Source organism: Hippoglossus stenolepis, chromosome 14 (assembly GCF_022539355.2).
Source record: "Hippoglossus stenolepis isolate QCI-W04-F060 chromosome 14, HSTE1.2, whole genome shotgun sequence".
NCBI lineage: Eukaryota > Metazoa > Chordata > Actinopteri > Pleuronectiformes > Pleuronectidae > Hippoglossus > Hippoglossus stenolepis.
The window spans coordinates 25120184-25133398 of record NC_061496.1 but is presented as its reverse complement, the minus strand read 5'-3'; the positions used below and the strand labels follow the sequence as shown (position 1 = coordinate 25133398).

The 13215-nt window shown below is 40.1% G+C and overlaps 1 protein-coding gene across 1 annotated transcript; it reads right to left on the bottom strand.

Moving 5' to 3' along the window:
- Positions 1-4520: 4520 nt before the first annotated feature.
- On the bottom strand, positions 4521-13215 carry LOC118120663 (protein shisa-like-2B). Its single transcript, XM_035175807.2, has 3 exons — positions 12812-13215; positions 9348-9484; positions 4521-6601 (listed from the first exon to the last, which is right to left on the bottom strand). Exons 1-3 carry the CDS (start codon positions 13048-13050, stop codon positions 6414-6416), a joined length of 564 nt encoding a protein of 187 aa, XP_035031698.1. The 5' UTR covers positions 13051-13215; the 3' UTR covers positions 4521-6413.

Here is a 13215-nt window from a genome sequence, read left to right as displayed (position 1 = left end):
ATGACAGGCCTGTGATTCATTTCAAATTCCCCAAATACATTCATCAATGTATGTATGATTGATGTATGATCAATTCTTGTATGATTACTATCCTGTACGTGTTGCTGCTGTTACTTTATACCAGATGTTCTCCTTAGAATCAAGAGTATTAAAATAGTCTGCCTAATCTATGTGGGTCTCCATTATTTCCTGTTTATTTTTGTTGATTGTATTTAATCTGCACCCACGTTATGACTTTGTTATCCAGACTTTATTTTGATTAATTGTGTATCGGTCATTTTGGTTGTTGTAGATTAGGTTCTTTTTTATTTTACCTGATTGTTTTGGGACTGTTTCTTTACTTTTGTTTCTTGATTGAATTTGAGTGGAGCCCTACTGATGCGTGTGTCTTCTATATTTTACAGGAATTGAGCCTAAGGTGGTGGAGGCTGGTGTCTTTGGGTGGCGGTGTCTCCTTCCTGTGTGCTGTGGCATACAGCCCTGGTCTGGTTTTTTCACAATTGCATGTGTGTGTGTGAGGACATGTGTGTTCACGTGTGATCAGGGTGACTCTCCCTGGACACCTCTCCTCCCTCGCTAGCCTGCCTCTCCACTGGTAAGCCTCTGCAATCATTCCCCCCTTCCTATATGTGTGAATGGTGTGTGACGGCTCTTTTAATAGTTTAAAGTGGGTCACTGTTAACAAAGTATTGTTTTTGGATGGAACCACATCTCCTGCTCCTTTAGTTCACTGAACCTGAATCCCTTAAGGATATTAGTGTTGGTCTACCTTGCCACATTAGCATAGAGAGACATACAAAAGTAGGAGATTTAAAAACTATGGCATAGAAGTTGTTTTTCCCAGAAGGGAAATCAAAGTAGATGGAGCTGTAAAGTTTTCACTCTGGCATGCCGGATATCTGTCACAGACTGACTGATGAAGACCATACTACTGAAGAATTATATGAAGAGACTTAGGTGAAACTTCTCAGACCATACCTTTGCACCAGGAAGATGAAACAGATGAAATAGTCATCTTTTCACCTGAACATAGACGTGATGAAGATGAACAACCTCCTCCAGACATTCAAGAAACCAGTGAAGTGATGGTACCTACTGTCCAGGGGCCTCATTTATAACCGCTGCGTACGTACAAAACAGGGCCTAAAACGTGCGTACATCACTACTCACGCAGACGTTGGGGTTTTTAAAAACAAACTTGACCGGAGAATGTGCGCACTTCCACGCTAACTCTTACCCATGCGTACGAACATTTTGGAGACGGGAAAATGATGATGCAGATGTGAGGCTGTGAACTGAAGCAGATTATTGATCCACTTCATCATTAACATTAAAACCGACCGCGTTATTTGTGCTCGTGTGACAGAACTGTTCCATAAGAATCTTCAATTGACAAAAAGATATAAAACAACTTACAGCAAATTATGTTCAGTTTTCTTTATTAATCACATCACTGCTGTCTCATTAAATCGCTCTTCACCTCCGCCTCACTGATAAACACATCGATGTCTGTGCAAGAAAGTTGCTTACTCTTCTCATCGTTTGATGCCACAATTCACCTTGAAAACCCATTGGTCAGCAGGATAATTTAATATTCATGAGGTCCTTTCCATTCAATCAATCAATCCATAACATTTTATTTGCATAGCCCATATTCACAAATCACAATTTGTCTCATAGGGCTTTAACAAGGTGTGACATCCTCTGCCCTTAACCCTTAACCAGAGTAAGGAAAAACTACAAAAAAAAACCATTTCTGACCATTTCTGGTTGAATGTGGCTGTGTAGAGGACGGGATACGAGGCAGATCCACGTACGAACGTTTCCAGGTGAACTGTGATCCTACATATCGAAACCAGAGAGGGAAATCCTTGAGAAAGCACTACACAACCTTGGATCTGTTGATCAGGACACCCTTATTGATGCTTTAGTCACAAAGCCCTCGTACAAACTCCCATGTTTGTTATTGAGAGTTGGAGATCTATTTTGAAGAGTCTTGCAGCAGTTATGATGCCACAGAGATTGAACAGAGAACAGCAATTTCCAACAGCAAAGCGAGTGAAAGACATCTTGAAGTTTCCACTGTCCATGAATGCAGCACAGAGCTGTCTGACCAGATACCTGAAGAGATATGTTAACTATCTAACTAACTGTTAGCTATCATTCTGAGATGTTGACATTCATACTTTTAATTTTATTTTAATTTTATAAAATGACACATTAGAGCACACAGAGTGTGTTACGGGCTGTAACAGAATTGATGGTGCAGTAAAACACTACTCAAACAAGCCTACATTACCTAAGCAAATTTACATAGTTAAACTCCCCCACATGTCTGACTATATTAACGCCTAATCATAATACCTGAATTATTCCCACTGTGCACAACTGAAGTATGGCCTTTTCCAGTACACCTCCATCAAACTCTTCTTTGTCACGCAGTTCTCCAAGAAGCTGGATCCAATATTCCAAACCCTCTATGCAGAGGTATTCAGCCAAATTATTTTCCGGTATAAGCCATTGTCAGGGACCGAGCAGGAAGATCAGAGAGCCAAAGATAGTTTCTTTGAAAAAAAAAAAAAAAGGGTATTTTAATTTTGTTTTCATTAAAGGGGACATAGCATGCCCATTTTACCACAAGTTGATATGGTTCCTTGGGGTCTTAAAGAAATGTCTGTAACATCGAAATAAGGAAACAATGTTCCTCCCCATGATTACAAGAGACAAGGTGCAGTCCAATTAATGCTCAAAGCCATTTAAAGTTGTCTGCTGCAGCTGGGCCTCCTTTGGATGAATGGCCCGACGACTCCAGCAGCAACCCCCAGGAACTGGTAACTCAAAGAAAACTTGATTAATTATCACAGAAAAAAAATATATAAATAAATAAAAGTATGTTGTATGAAACCAAAATCTATGTGTCCAGTTATTTATCTGTGATGTGGGTGCGTGTGCAAAGAGAAACCATCTAAGCAAATTAGGAATTAAGAAAGGTTACCACCATGTTACGGAGTTTCAGTATGTGGTTGCTGAAGCGGTCATCACAGCCATCAATACACACTTTTTAACAGGTTTTAACTGGTCATATGAATCGATGTGCCAGATGTGTGAAGCCCCCATTGCTGCTTGTATGTTGACCCTTCAGGATCTAACTCAGCTAAGATGACTAACCTCTTCCTTTTTTGCCTTAAGGCCATTTTCTCGTGACTTCGTAAGCATCCATCTATACCCATCCATCTTCCCCGGCGCCTGTAATTGTTGTTGGACAAAGTCAGTGACATGGCCTAAATCTGCAGTCCTTCCGTCGGCTGAGCCTGTTGCCCCTTATTATGGGCAGCAGATGGTTCTGACTGATGACAATCCTGTCTCTGTGCAAGAGCAACAAGAATTTCATAGTATGACATTCCCAGGTGAAAACAAAACTTGTTTGGTGAGTTTTCTCTATGCAATGGTTACAATCTGGTGTCTGTGTGCATCTGAGTGATTAAACCACAAACATCTTAAGATAAATATCTTGTGCGCACAAGATAATAGGAGTTCAGTCAACACTGAGATCACATCGCTCTGACAGAGAGAGAAATTGTGAGAGAGACACAGGAGGGGAGGGGGGGAGCAGTGAGCAGTGGACCAAACCACTGTGGGGCAAGGAGAGAGGGGGGTGCAATCTCTCAAAGCTTAAGAAGGCTTCATTTTGCATCTACAATTAGCGAACATGGGCTAAGTTCATATTGTATTACTATTTAAAATGATCATTGCTTATGATTGCAATGATATTGAGGGGGACAACTCTCTGGATGGGGGAGACCGGACCCCCCTGCCCCCCGGGAAATCTGCCCCTGGGCATTTGACATTTACATTTATTTCATAGAGAATGGACTTGATATATGTTGGGCACTGATATCTGAGTGTGTGAAATGTCCAAACAAAAATCAGGATCTATAGCAGATTTAAATGTGGTTGCATGAGGAGGTAAACTTTTTTCAACCACTGTTCAGTAACAAATGTGCAAATACCACCAATATGTAGCTGAGATCATGTAATGTGGCCAATAAGGCTGGGTTGAATTAAGGGGAGTGTTGGGCCTTGGTAGTGGTATGTGCTCTACTGAGTGCCATTGTTGTTCATTTTGAAATGAAACATTTTTTTTAACTTTGGTTTCAGACCATTAGGAATTTGTTAGAAGGAAGTTGAGGGATTAGAGGATGCTAAACTGAAATTAGGGAGTGTCGTGTGGAAGTGTATGATTTCCATCCCCTCATGAACGTACCTGTTTAAAGTGATATGACATCCAGGGAATTATTCTACATTCGCTTGTTGGATTGTTTACAGGTTTGACTTAAGGAAAAACGTGCTGCAACTAAGAATAAATTATCTGAGCAGCTCAAACAGGAGCTTTGATGCTCAGACTCATAAAAAATGCATTAGCCTACGCAGGATAAGAAGAAATTCTAATTTGAAGTGGAGCCATTGCTCAAGGTGCAGTAAGATCAAAGTTAAGCATCAAAACAAGAGCAAGCACAAAATCATTTGAAGTTGTATGTTTATTAAGTTTGGGAAAAAAAACATGTACAAAGTCAGAGGCACTTGAGCTGCTAAATATCTCGCACAAAGTACAAAGCTATTAAACAAAACAGACATCACATGAATATTCTGAGAATTCATGGCACAACGTGAGTTTACGGCTACAACAGGTTTCTGCTTTGCCGCAATCAAAACATCTCCAGGACATGGGCATCAGACTGTCTAATACTGTGACCATTCTCCTACCAGAATTGACAAGTGCATGTGACAAGATTCCTCAAATTTTTTGACAACACAAATCAACAAGTCTGCCTTCTCTTCATTTAGGCAACTTCTGAAAAGCAAAATATCAAAGTAAATACAAATATTTCTTTGGGTGTGATTTATGCCATTGCTCACACTTCATTTACACACAGCATGCAGTTTACAAGTTAAAGCAAATTATTCACTAAAGCTAGGAACTTTTGCATGTCCACATAAGTTAAGTAACATATTGCCTGTTTCTTCACAACAACACACATTTAAAAAAAAGTCTCACATTCAGGCTCCATTCAGGCTATGGAGGCAGTCTGTTGACATTACAGCTGGTGTGTCATGTCCACTAAATGCATGACTGACATCTCACACATGCACAGCTCTATTTGTTGCACCATTGTCCGTATAAGTTAGCCTGTGTGTATGTGTATTTCAATGTATCTGACCATGTCTTTAAGTAAATATAGCAACATTTATTTTCTTGTCAATGTCACCTCTAAGAAATCTGTTCAATGGTCGGTTAGTGACCAAAGTCTTATACAAAGTAAAATCTTTTATCCTGAAGGGAACTTGTGTGTGTGTGTGTGTGTGTGTGTGTGTGTGTGTGGCGTGTGTGTGCGTGTGTGTGTGAGAGCGTGTGTTTGTGCATGTGAACCAAGTTTCATGGTAATTCATCCACTACTTTTCGAGACAAGACCAAACATGTGCACCTAATGGTGGCCCAAGGCAAATAGTCAGAGAAGCCACAAATTCAGTAGGATTGAATCCTCAGGAGACTGAATGACTGAATAAGGTTTCTTCTGACATTTGTTGAGATGTGTGGGCCAGAGTGGTGGGCTGACAGACTCTAGGTCTATGTAGAACAGGCTGCATGAAGATCCTGTACTTTCACATCTTTCATCAAAGTCCTGCATGCTCCTCCTTTTTGAATTTGTATTATTCAGCTCAATAATAAATGAAGCCTATTACAGTCTTTATCTTCTCCATCACAGTGTAAAAGCTAACCTGGTGGCCGAGTTAGTGGCCACCAGGTTATATGTGGGTAAAACGGTGACTTCAGAAACATAGATGCAGATGTTTTTATTGTTTATCAAAAACATCTGCATCAGTGGTTATTCATTGTTCAACATGCTGAGGTTATTCCTCAATGGATCTCATTTGAAAAACTCATTTTAAGCGGATAAATCCTGCATATTTTTCTTTCCGGTTTAAAGAAAAAAAAAATTCAGGAACAACAAATGATAACAACAATATACTTTAGAGAATGTCAATCTTAAAAGATTATATCAAATGGTTGACCATTTACTGCAGATTTACCAAAATGAAAATCACAGCCCATCACACCTGCTTTCATGATGGGGACTAGATCCAACTGGCAACAAAATAATGGGAGATTTCAATGGAAAATGTGGGTTGCTTAAGCTGCAAAAGACGAAATATAAAGCAATCAAGGTCTCATCTCGTTTCTCTGCTACAGTTTGCTTTCTCAAGGTTTACATTTGATTTTGTCAAATGTCAAATTTTTTTTTTTTAATATGTGACATTCTAAATTCAAACCAATTTTAGCTTTCAGTAGAATGAGCATAGTAGAAAGAATCAAAGTAAAAGTAGCTGCTCCTCAAGTCAAACCGTCTACGAGTCTATGCAGGACCCTCGACGTTGATGGATGTCACAGTAGCCATGAAACAACGCTGGAAAAGGCGGTCGGGGTCTGGCGGCTGGTTGTCACAGTCCAGCTTGCCCCTCAGGAAGTGTTTCCTGAGGCCTTGAGGTCCAGAAGTTGCACTGCTATGACTCGGTCCTGGTCCTTGTGGACTCGATGAAGAACCTGAAAAAAAGAAAAATCACTCAGGATGTTGTATGTACAGAGTCTGACAAACCAGTATGTAGTTTTTATAGCATTGTGTCCAGATCATAGACTGCATGTAAAGATGGACAAGGTGACTGCTGCCCAAAGGTGAAGCCAAATCATCTGGTTTGCTCCCTGTTGGCTGGTGACAGTTTTCAGACATGAACTCTGGAGAATGTCCTTTCTCCAGAGTTTGCCTTTCACAAATGAACAATGCAGAAGGAGATGCTCAGCTCAGATGCATTCACAACAACACAGGAGTCTTTGGAGCGTTCAGGTGAGGTGGTGCAGCAAGCAGAGAACATACAGGACATACTCTGTAAATTCCATTGCTGAGATCACATCAACATTGTTGTCTGCCCTTATCACCTTGACAACTCAAGTCTGTTTCCTCTATGGGCTCAGTGCATTTCTGAAAGAAAATGTCACAAATCTCCTCCTCCTCCAGATGGGACATGGAACATAGTGCAACCTTTTTCTGTAAGTTTGAATTTGAATGTAGCATTCACTATACTATACTCATTTGTAAAAATGTCTGTGCAATATAAACCGTTATATGTATATCCATTTACTGTACATATTTTGACACATAATATATTTCTGTACACTATATACCGGTTTAATCACATTTATACTGTATATTTTTTCTATATATTGCTGTATATTTCTATTTCTTTATATTCCTTCACCCAAGTACTGCATGCTACTTATGTTGTCTTCTGCTGCTGTAACATTGCAAATTTCCCCATTGCGGGACTAATAAAGGACTTCTTAATTTGTTGGTAATTTGATGCTATAAAACTGGGCGAAATGTCATGATTGACAGCAGAGACTGACTCATGATTGGTCGAGCCAATGTATAGGTGGGATCTTGATACCCGGGCTCCACACCTTGATTGCTACTGCGCAGACTCTGGCTCCAAATGAGACCTAAAGCACAAGCACCCATATATCTCATTAATATATATCGGCTTCATTTTTTTACAGTGGGAGGAAGTGGAAATACGTTGTCCGTCTTTATTTACAGTCTATGGTTAAGGCATAGCCAGCTCTGTAAAAAGCTCTTGTGCTCTGCAACAAACAGCAGATGGGCACAGTTTGGCCATTTAAGAAGCAGATTTATCTCTCATATTCCCCCCAGAATGTTTTAACAAGCTAAAAAGACTCCATTTCATCTTGCACTGCCAAATGCATATAAGAAGTTGTCCTTGTCCATTTCTTACAAACGTAACAGACCTACTGACAAAATACTTGCATTTACTTACTTGAAATCACAATCAAAATTCGATTAATTGCACAGCCCTACCGTATATTGTAGAACTGTTAGAGGAGGACTCACTAATGACAAGTATTATTCTGAAGTAGCTCCAGAGCAGTAACACAGGACAAGAGAACAATCCATTCCAAACAGGCAGGTTTCAAAATGGCACTGCAGTAGTCCACGGAGGAAATGTTTTTTGAAAATGGAAAATACTCCTGAATGTTGGACACTTTGTTGAGATTGCATTTATTTCATAGAGAATGGACTTGATGAAACAAAACCAGGGATATATTTTGGGCACTGATATCTATGAGTGCATGTAATGTGAAAACCAAAATCAGGATCTATAGCAAAAATAAAAGTGGTTGCATGAGGAGGTAAGCTTTTTTCAACCACTGTTCAGTACACATGTGCAATTACCACCAACTGAATTCACGTAATGTGGCCGATAAGGCTGGGTTGAATTAAGGGCAGTGTTGGACCTTGTTAGTGGTATGTGCTCTACTAAGTGCCATTGTTGTTAATTTTGAACTTTATAGCAGAAATTGAAAGATGCATTTGTCGGCCACATTTGAAGGAGCCTTTGAAATGGGTCAGCCTATAGTCGTGCTGCTTGCACTCAATCAGTCTTCAAATGCAGCCTCTGAAGGATGAGGCTTCTGAATTGGGACACAGCTTTTAACTTATTTAGCTACAATTTCACATTAAATGTATTTAGTTTAAACAGCTGAGGCAAAGTTCAGCACAGGACAGACTGGTGAGTGAATCTTCATCATTAGATGAAGTTCTCACGATCAGAGTGAGACGCTCCGGACTTTCTCTGGTCAGCCTCGTAAAAACTCAGCAGAATGTATGAATGAGTCACTGTCTCAGGATGAAAACACTGTGCTGTACACGTAGAAGACACTGCTGAAGTGTCAAGAGAGCTTTTTGTGATAAGAGCTGATGCCGGTGTTGATGTGCTCTTAACAAAAACACATGATCTCCACAGCAGAATTATTACGTTACATCCCTTTAAATACTGTGTATGGTTACATCCTGCCTCTCCCTGCTGCACCACCCCTCACCGAAACGCTCTGGAATTGTCTATATTGTCGTGAACATGTCTTAGTGGAGAATCTCCTGCTGCGCTGTGTTAAAGGCAAACTCCAGAGTTAGTTATAATAATAATGATAATAATAATAATAATAATACATTTTATTAATAGAGCGCTTTTCAAAGTACTCAAAGATGCTTTACAAATGTTAAAATTAGCATAAAAAGCTACACACTAAAAACATAGAAAATACAACATACATCACACATTAAAAGCAGTTCTGAAAAGGTGAGTTCTGATCTGTGATTAGTATACAATACAGTGTCCTGTATATCAGTGGGCTGCTCCCAAATAAGTTCAGTATATTCAGAGCATCGCATCTATATTGGGCAGAGTGCACTCTGCACAGACAGAGATGCAGTCATTACCTGGTGCTCGTAGAGGCAGCCCATTATCCAGCCCTCTGGGTTTGGTGGTGATGAACAGATAGCAGAGTACACACAGGGTGATGATGAAGGCAAGAAGAACCAACGCTGCTACAGAGAGACCCACCAGAGCTCCGAGACTGTGAGGCACAGAACAAAGAGGTGTCATATCATATATTCTCTCAAAATACTGTTCGATACAAAGCAAATACTCATCACAGTGGAAACAAAGGCGGTAATCATCAATCAATCAGTCAATCAAATTTTATTTGTGTAGCCCATATTCAAAAATCACAATTTGTCTTATAGGGCTTTAACAGGGTGTGACATCCTCTGCCCTTAACCCTCAACAAGAGTAAGGACAAACTACTAAAAACCCTTTTAACAGGGAAAAAAGAACGTAGAAACCTCAGAGAGAGCCACATGTGAGGGATCCCTCTCCCAGGACGGACAGAAGTGCAATAGATGTGCAGAAGATAAGGGTGTTTGCAGCAGTGATTAGAATAAACACGTTGTAGCATAATGGAAGGTCAATGAATGATGGATTATTGTCAGTAATGGTCGAGTATCTGAGTAGACATATTGCATATACAATATATATATATGTAATGCACCTTGTTGTTGATTGACACCTGCCAAAAAACCGAACAAAGAAGAAGAAGAAGAAAATACAGCTCATGATGATTACACTGCATGTGTTGCCTTCTTTTTATTTATTTATTTTTTAAAAGGGAAATTTCATTTAATTTCCTTACAGTGGACACAGGAAAGCATAAGGTCAACCTTAACATCCAGTTTTTTTTTTATCTAGCATCCTGGTGCATTAATTGTTTCATTATTATTACATGGACAATTTGAGTCCAAATAGAGCAAAAGAGTGTACCAGATATTTTAGAAAATAATTTGATTGTGATTTTAGTCAAGAGGCGGAACCTTCCTCGCTGTGAGGGGACATTGCCATGAATTAACCAGTTATAAGTAATGAAAATACAAAATTAAACAGTTGTTACAAAAATACAAAAATGCTTAAACAGAAACTTTATTTAGGTTTATGATTTCCCCCCTCTGCTCTTCCCTCTCTTACATGTGTGCTGCTGACTGGGTGAAACTACTGGTTCCAGCTCCTCCATGCACCTTACAGTATCTTCCTCTAAACAATCATCCACTCGCTCACTGTATGTTAGTCAGGTTTGATCAATACTTCCCTTTCAGAACACCAAATTATCTTGAGCTATTTAAGCTCCACCAACTATTGCTAGATGGGTGTTTGGGAAGTGTTTATGTTTTGCCTGCCTGCTGGTGCCTTCATCCTGTAGCATTTGCGTCAGCATCACCTGCTGCTCACCTTGTTCTGTCACATTCAGCCATTTCCCTCAGCCACAGTGTCCTCTCGATTCCTCCAATTTGCTGCATTCCATTCCTGCTGTGGAAACACTCTGCCCTTCGATGGACACTGAATTACCCTTTACACCAAGTTTGGTACATTTTTAGACAGTAAAAATCTTTCTTGAGATTGAGTCTTTCATTCTGTGAATCTTAAAGTGTCTACAGATATCCAGTCCAGTGTGTAGGGTTGAGGAGGATTTAACAGCAGAAATTGAATCTAATATTTATCTTGTAAATGTTTAGGGGACGTTAAACATTGAAAGTGTATAATTCAATATAGGCCTTGTGTTCAGATTTGGATGCTTGTGTGTAGCATATATATTTTAAGAGAAGAGGTAATATGCCATAAAATACTACAGCAAAATCCTCAATTCAGATGAGGATGATGTTTGTGTAAGTGAGTTAAGTTTTTCATATTGTTGATGTTCACAGTGCAAGTAGCACATCAGAATCATAATTCCTGTCAGCCTGAATTATCTCTGTGTTCAGAGAAAATGTAAAATGTCATCTTCTTGCTGCTGACTCGGGAGGCGGCTGTGGCTCAGGAGGTAGAGCAGGTCGTCCCCTTACCTAAAGGGTCGGCAGTGCGATCCCAGTCTCCCCCATTCCGCAAGCCTAAGTGTTGTGGGCAAGATCCTGAACTTCAAAATGCGCCTGAGCAAAACCAAACAACTATACAAACGTCCAGAATCTTGTTTGACGGAATGATACCTACACCTCCTGCCACAGCTGCATTAAAGCAGCCACTCCCCACCACACACACACACACACACACAATAGTTTTACATGCACATTTGCTATGATTTGTTTGATTACTGTCAGTACAGATAGAAAACAGACAGTGCACTTCCAAAGCAGGGAAGCTGAATCGATAGGAAAAATGAAGCTGGTTTAATGGGTGCTTCAAATCTGGACCTGAAGAGAGCATGAGTGATGTGCTCTGCATTTATGCTTCATCATATGAAGGTGGACTGTTGAGAGTAGTAAAGCAGTAAAAGCACTCAAAATCCAAGTCCAGTCAAATACTGGAGTGTTTCAGTGTTTTATTAAACACACAATGACTCATAATGATGCACAATGACCAGACACGTCATGTTTTGAGAAGGCTCATTACACTCAATGGATGGATGGATGGATGGATGGATAGATAGATAGATTCAGCTATACATTTAGAATAACAGCTCTGTTTATTCCCTTAAATAAATGAGAAAGAACACTCAGAACATATACTCAAAAGGTTTGAATGTCTGTGCTGTCAGCAGAATTCCCAGGGACAGATAAAGTCCAAAATAACTAAATATGCTCGACCAAATAAAGGCAGCATGTAATTTGGATTAGAGCATTTTGAGAAGGAGAATTCTTCTATAACAAATGGAGAAAGGTGCTCTTAGGTTGCAAAAATGATCTTATAATGTGTAACAGTGTGTCAATGTCACTGTAACTCACTGTTTCTGCAACCAGTTGAATGCATTTCAACATCAGCATCAGCAATGCCTGGTCTCATATCCCAGCACATAAAAATGATCCCATGAGTTCCATGCAGTGGTGTATAACGATTATTTATAGAGAGAATATGGGTTCTGCCTGATACAGAATAATTAAGTCAAGTGATCAGAATCAGTATGGAGAGACATGACCACTCCATCCTTATTTCCTCATTTGTGACTGAGAAGCAGTGTTTTCCTAAATGATGGGACCACTTATTGTGTCAACAAATTACTTCTTCATTATTTGTTAGTTTTATTCTTAATTTTTTTACCAATTGAATATTAAACATGCTGAGGTTCAAATGATACCTCCCATTTACATTCCACTGTGAACTGCCCTCATACTAATTCGTGATGAGCGTGAATGTGAAGGTCACTGATGTTTCTCAGAAATCTTCTTAATTGGTTTCTCAGCAACCAATTAACCAGAGTGGAGCCAAACAGGCACAAGCTGCAAAAACACCATCAACAGGAAACCACTTATACAAAGAGAAGCGTCCGGTTTCATAGAAAGGACATTTTGAAACATTTAGTTTTATTATTCTGCACAATGTAAATGTCACGTTGAGTTCAGCTGCTGTCACCGCTCCTTACCTCAACCACCACATGTATCCATACTCGTATGGGAAGAAGCTGTTGGGGTCGTCACAACAGTACTTCAGGTCACTGAAGCCGCAGCAGTAAAGAGCCGTGGAGTCATTGTCCGCTCTCGGACACGTGAATCCCTCCACGAACACGTTCTCCTTGCTGTAGTAACTTTCACAGTCCGAGCCCATGTCTGACGCACGGAGCGCAGGACGCGCTGTGGCGCGCACATCAGCGTCCGCTCCCATGACTGTACACACACATACTGCAAGTTCACTTCACCATCATCTGAGCCGGGAGCTGCTGCACTGACACCTCGCTCTCTCTCTCTACCTCTCTCTCACTTCATCTCTCTGCCTCTTTCTTTCTCTCTCCCCTTCCTTTGTTTTCCCTCTTCCTCTCTGCACCTTTCT

Excerpts from the sequence above, each read along its gene's own strand:
- LOC118120663 (XM_035175807.2), bottom strand. The coding sequence starts at position 13,050 with ATGGGAGCGGACGCTGATGTGCGCGCCACAGCGCGTCCTGCGCTCCGT. Across the intron at positions 9,485-12,811 it reads GGATACATGTGGTGGTTGAG|TCTCGGAGCTCTGGTGGGTC; the intron begins GTAAGGAGCGGT and ends TGTGCCTCACAG. Across the intron at positions 6,602-9,347 it reads GCTGCCTCTACGAGCACCAG|GTTCTTCATCGAGTCCACAA; the intron begins GTAATGACTGCA and ends TCTTTTTTTCAG.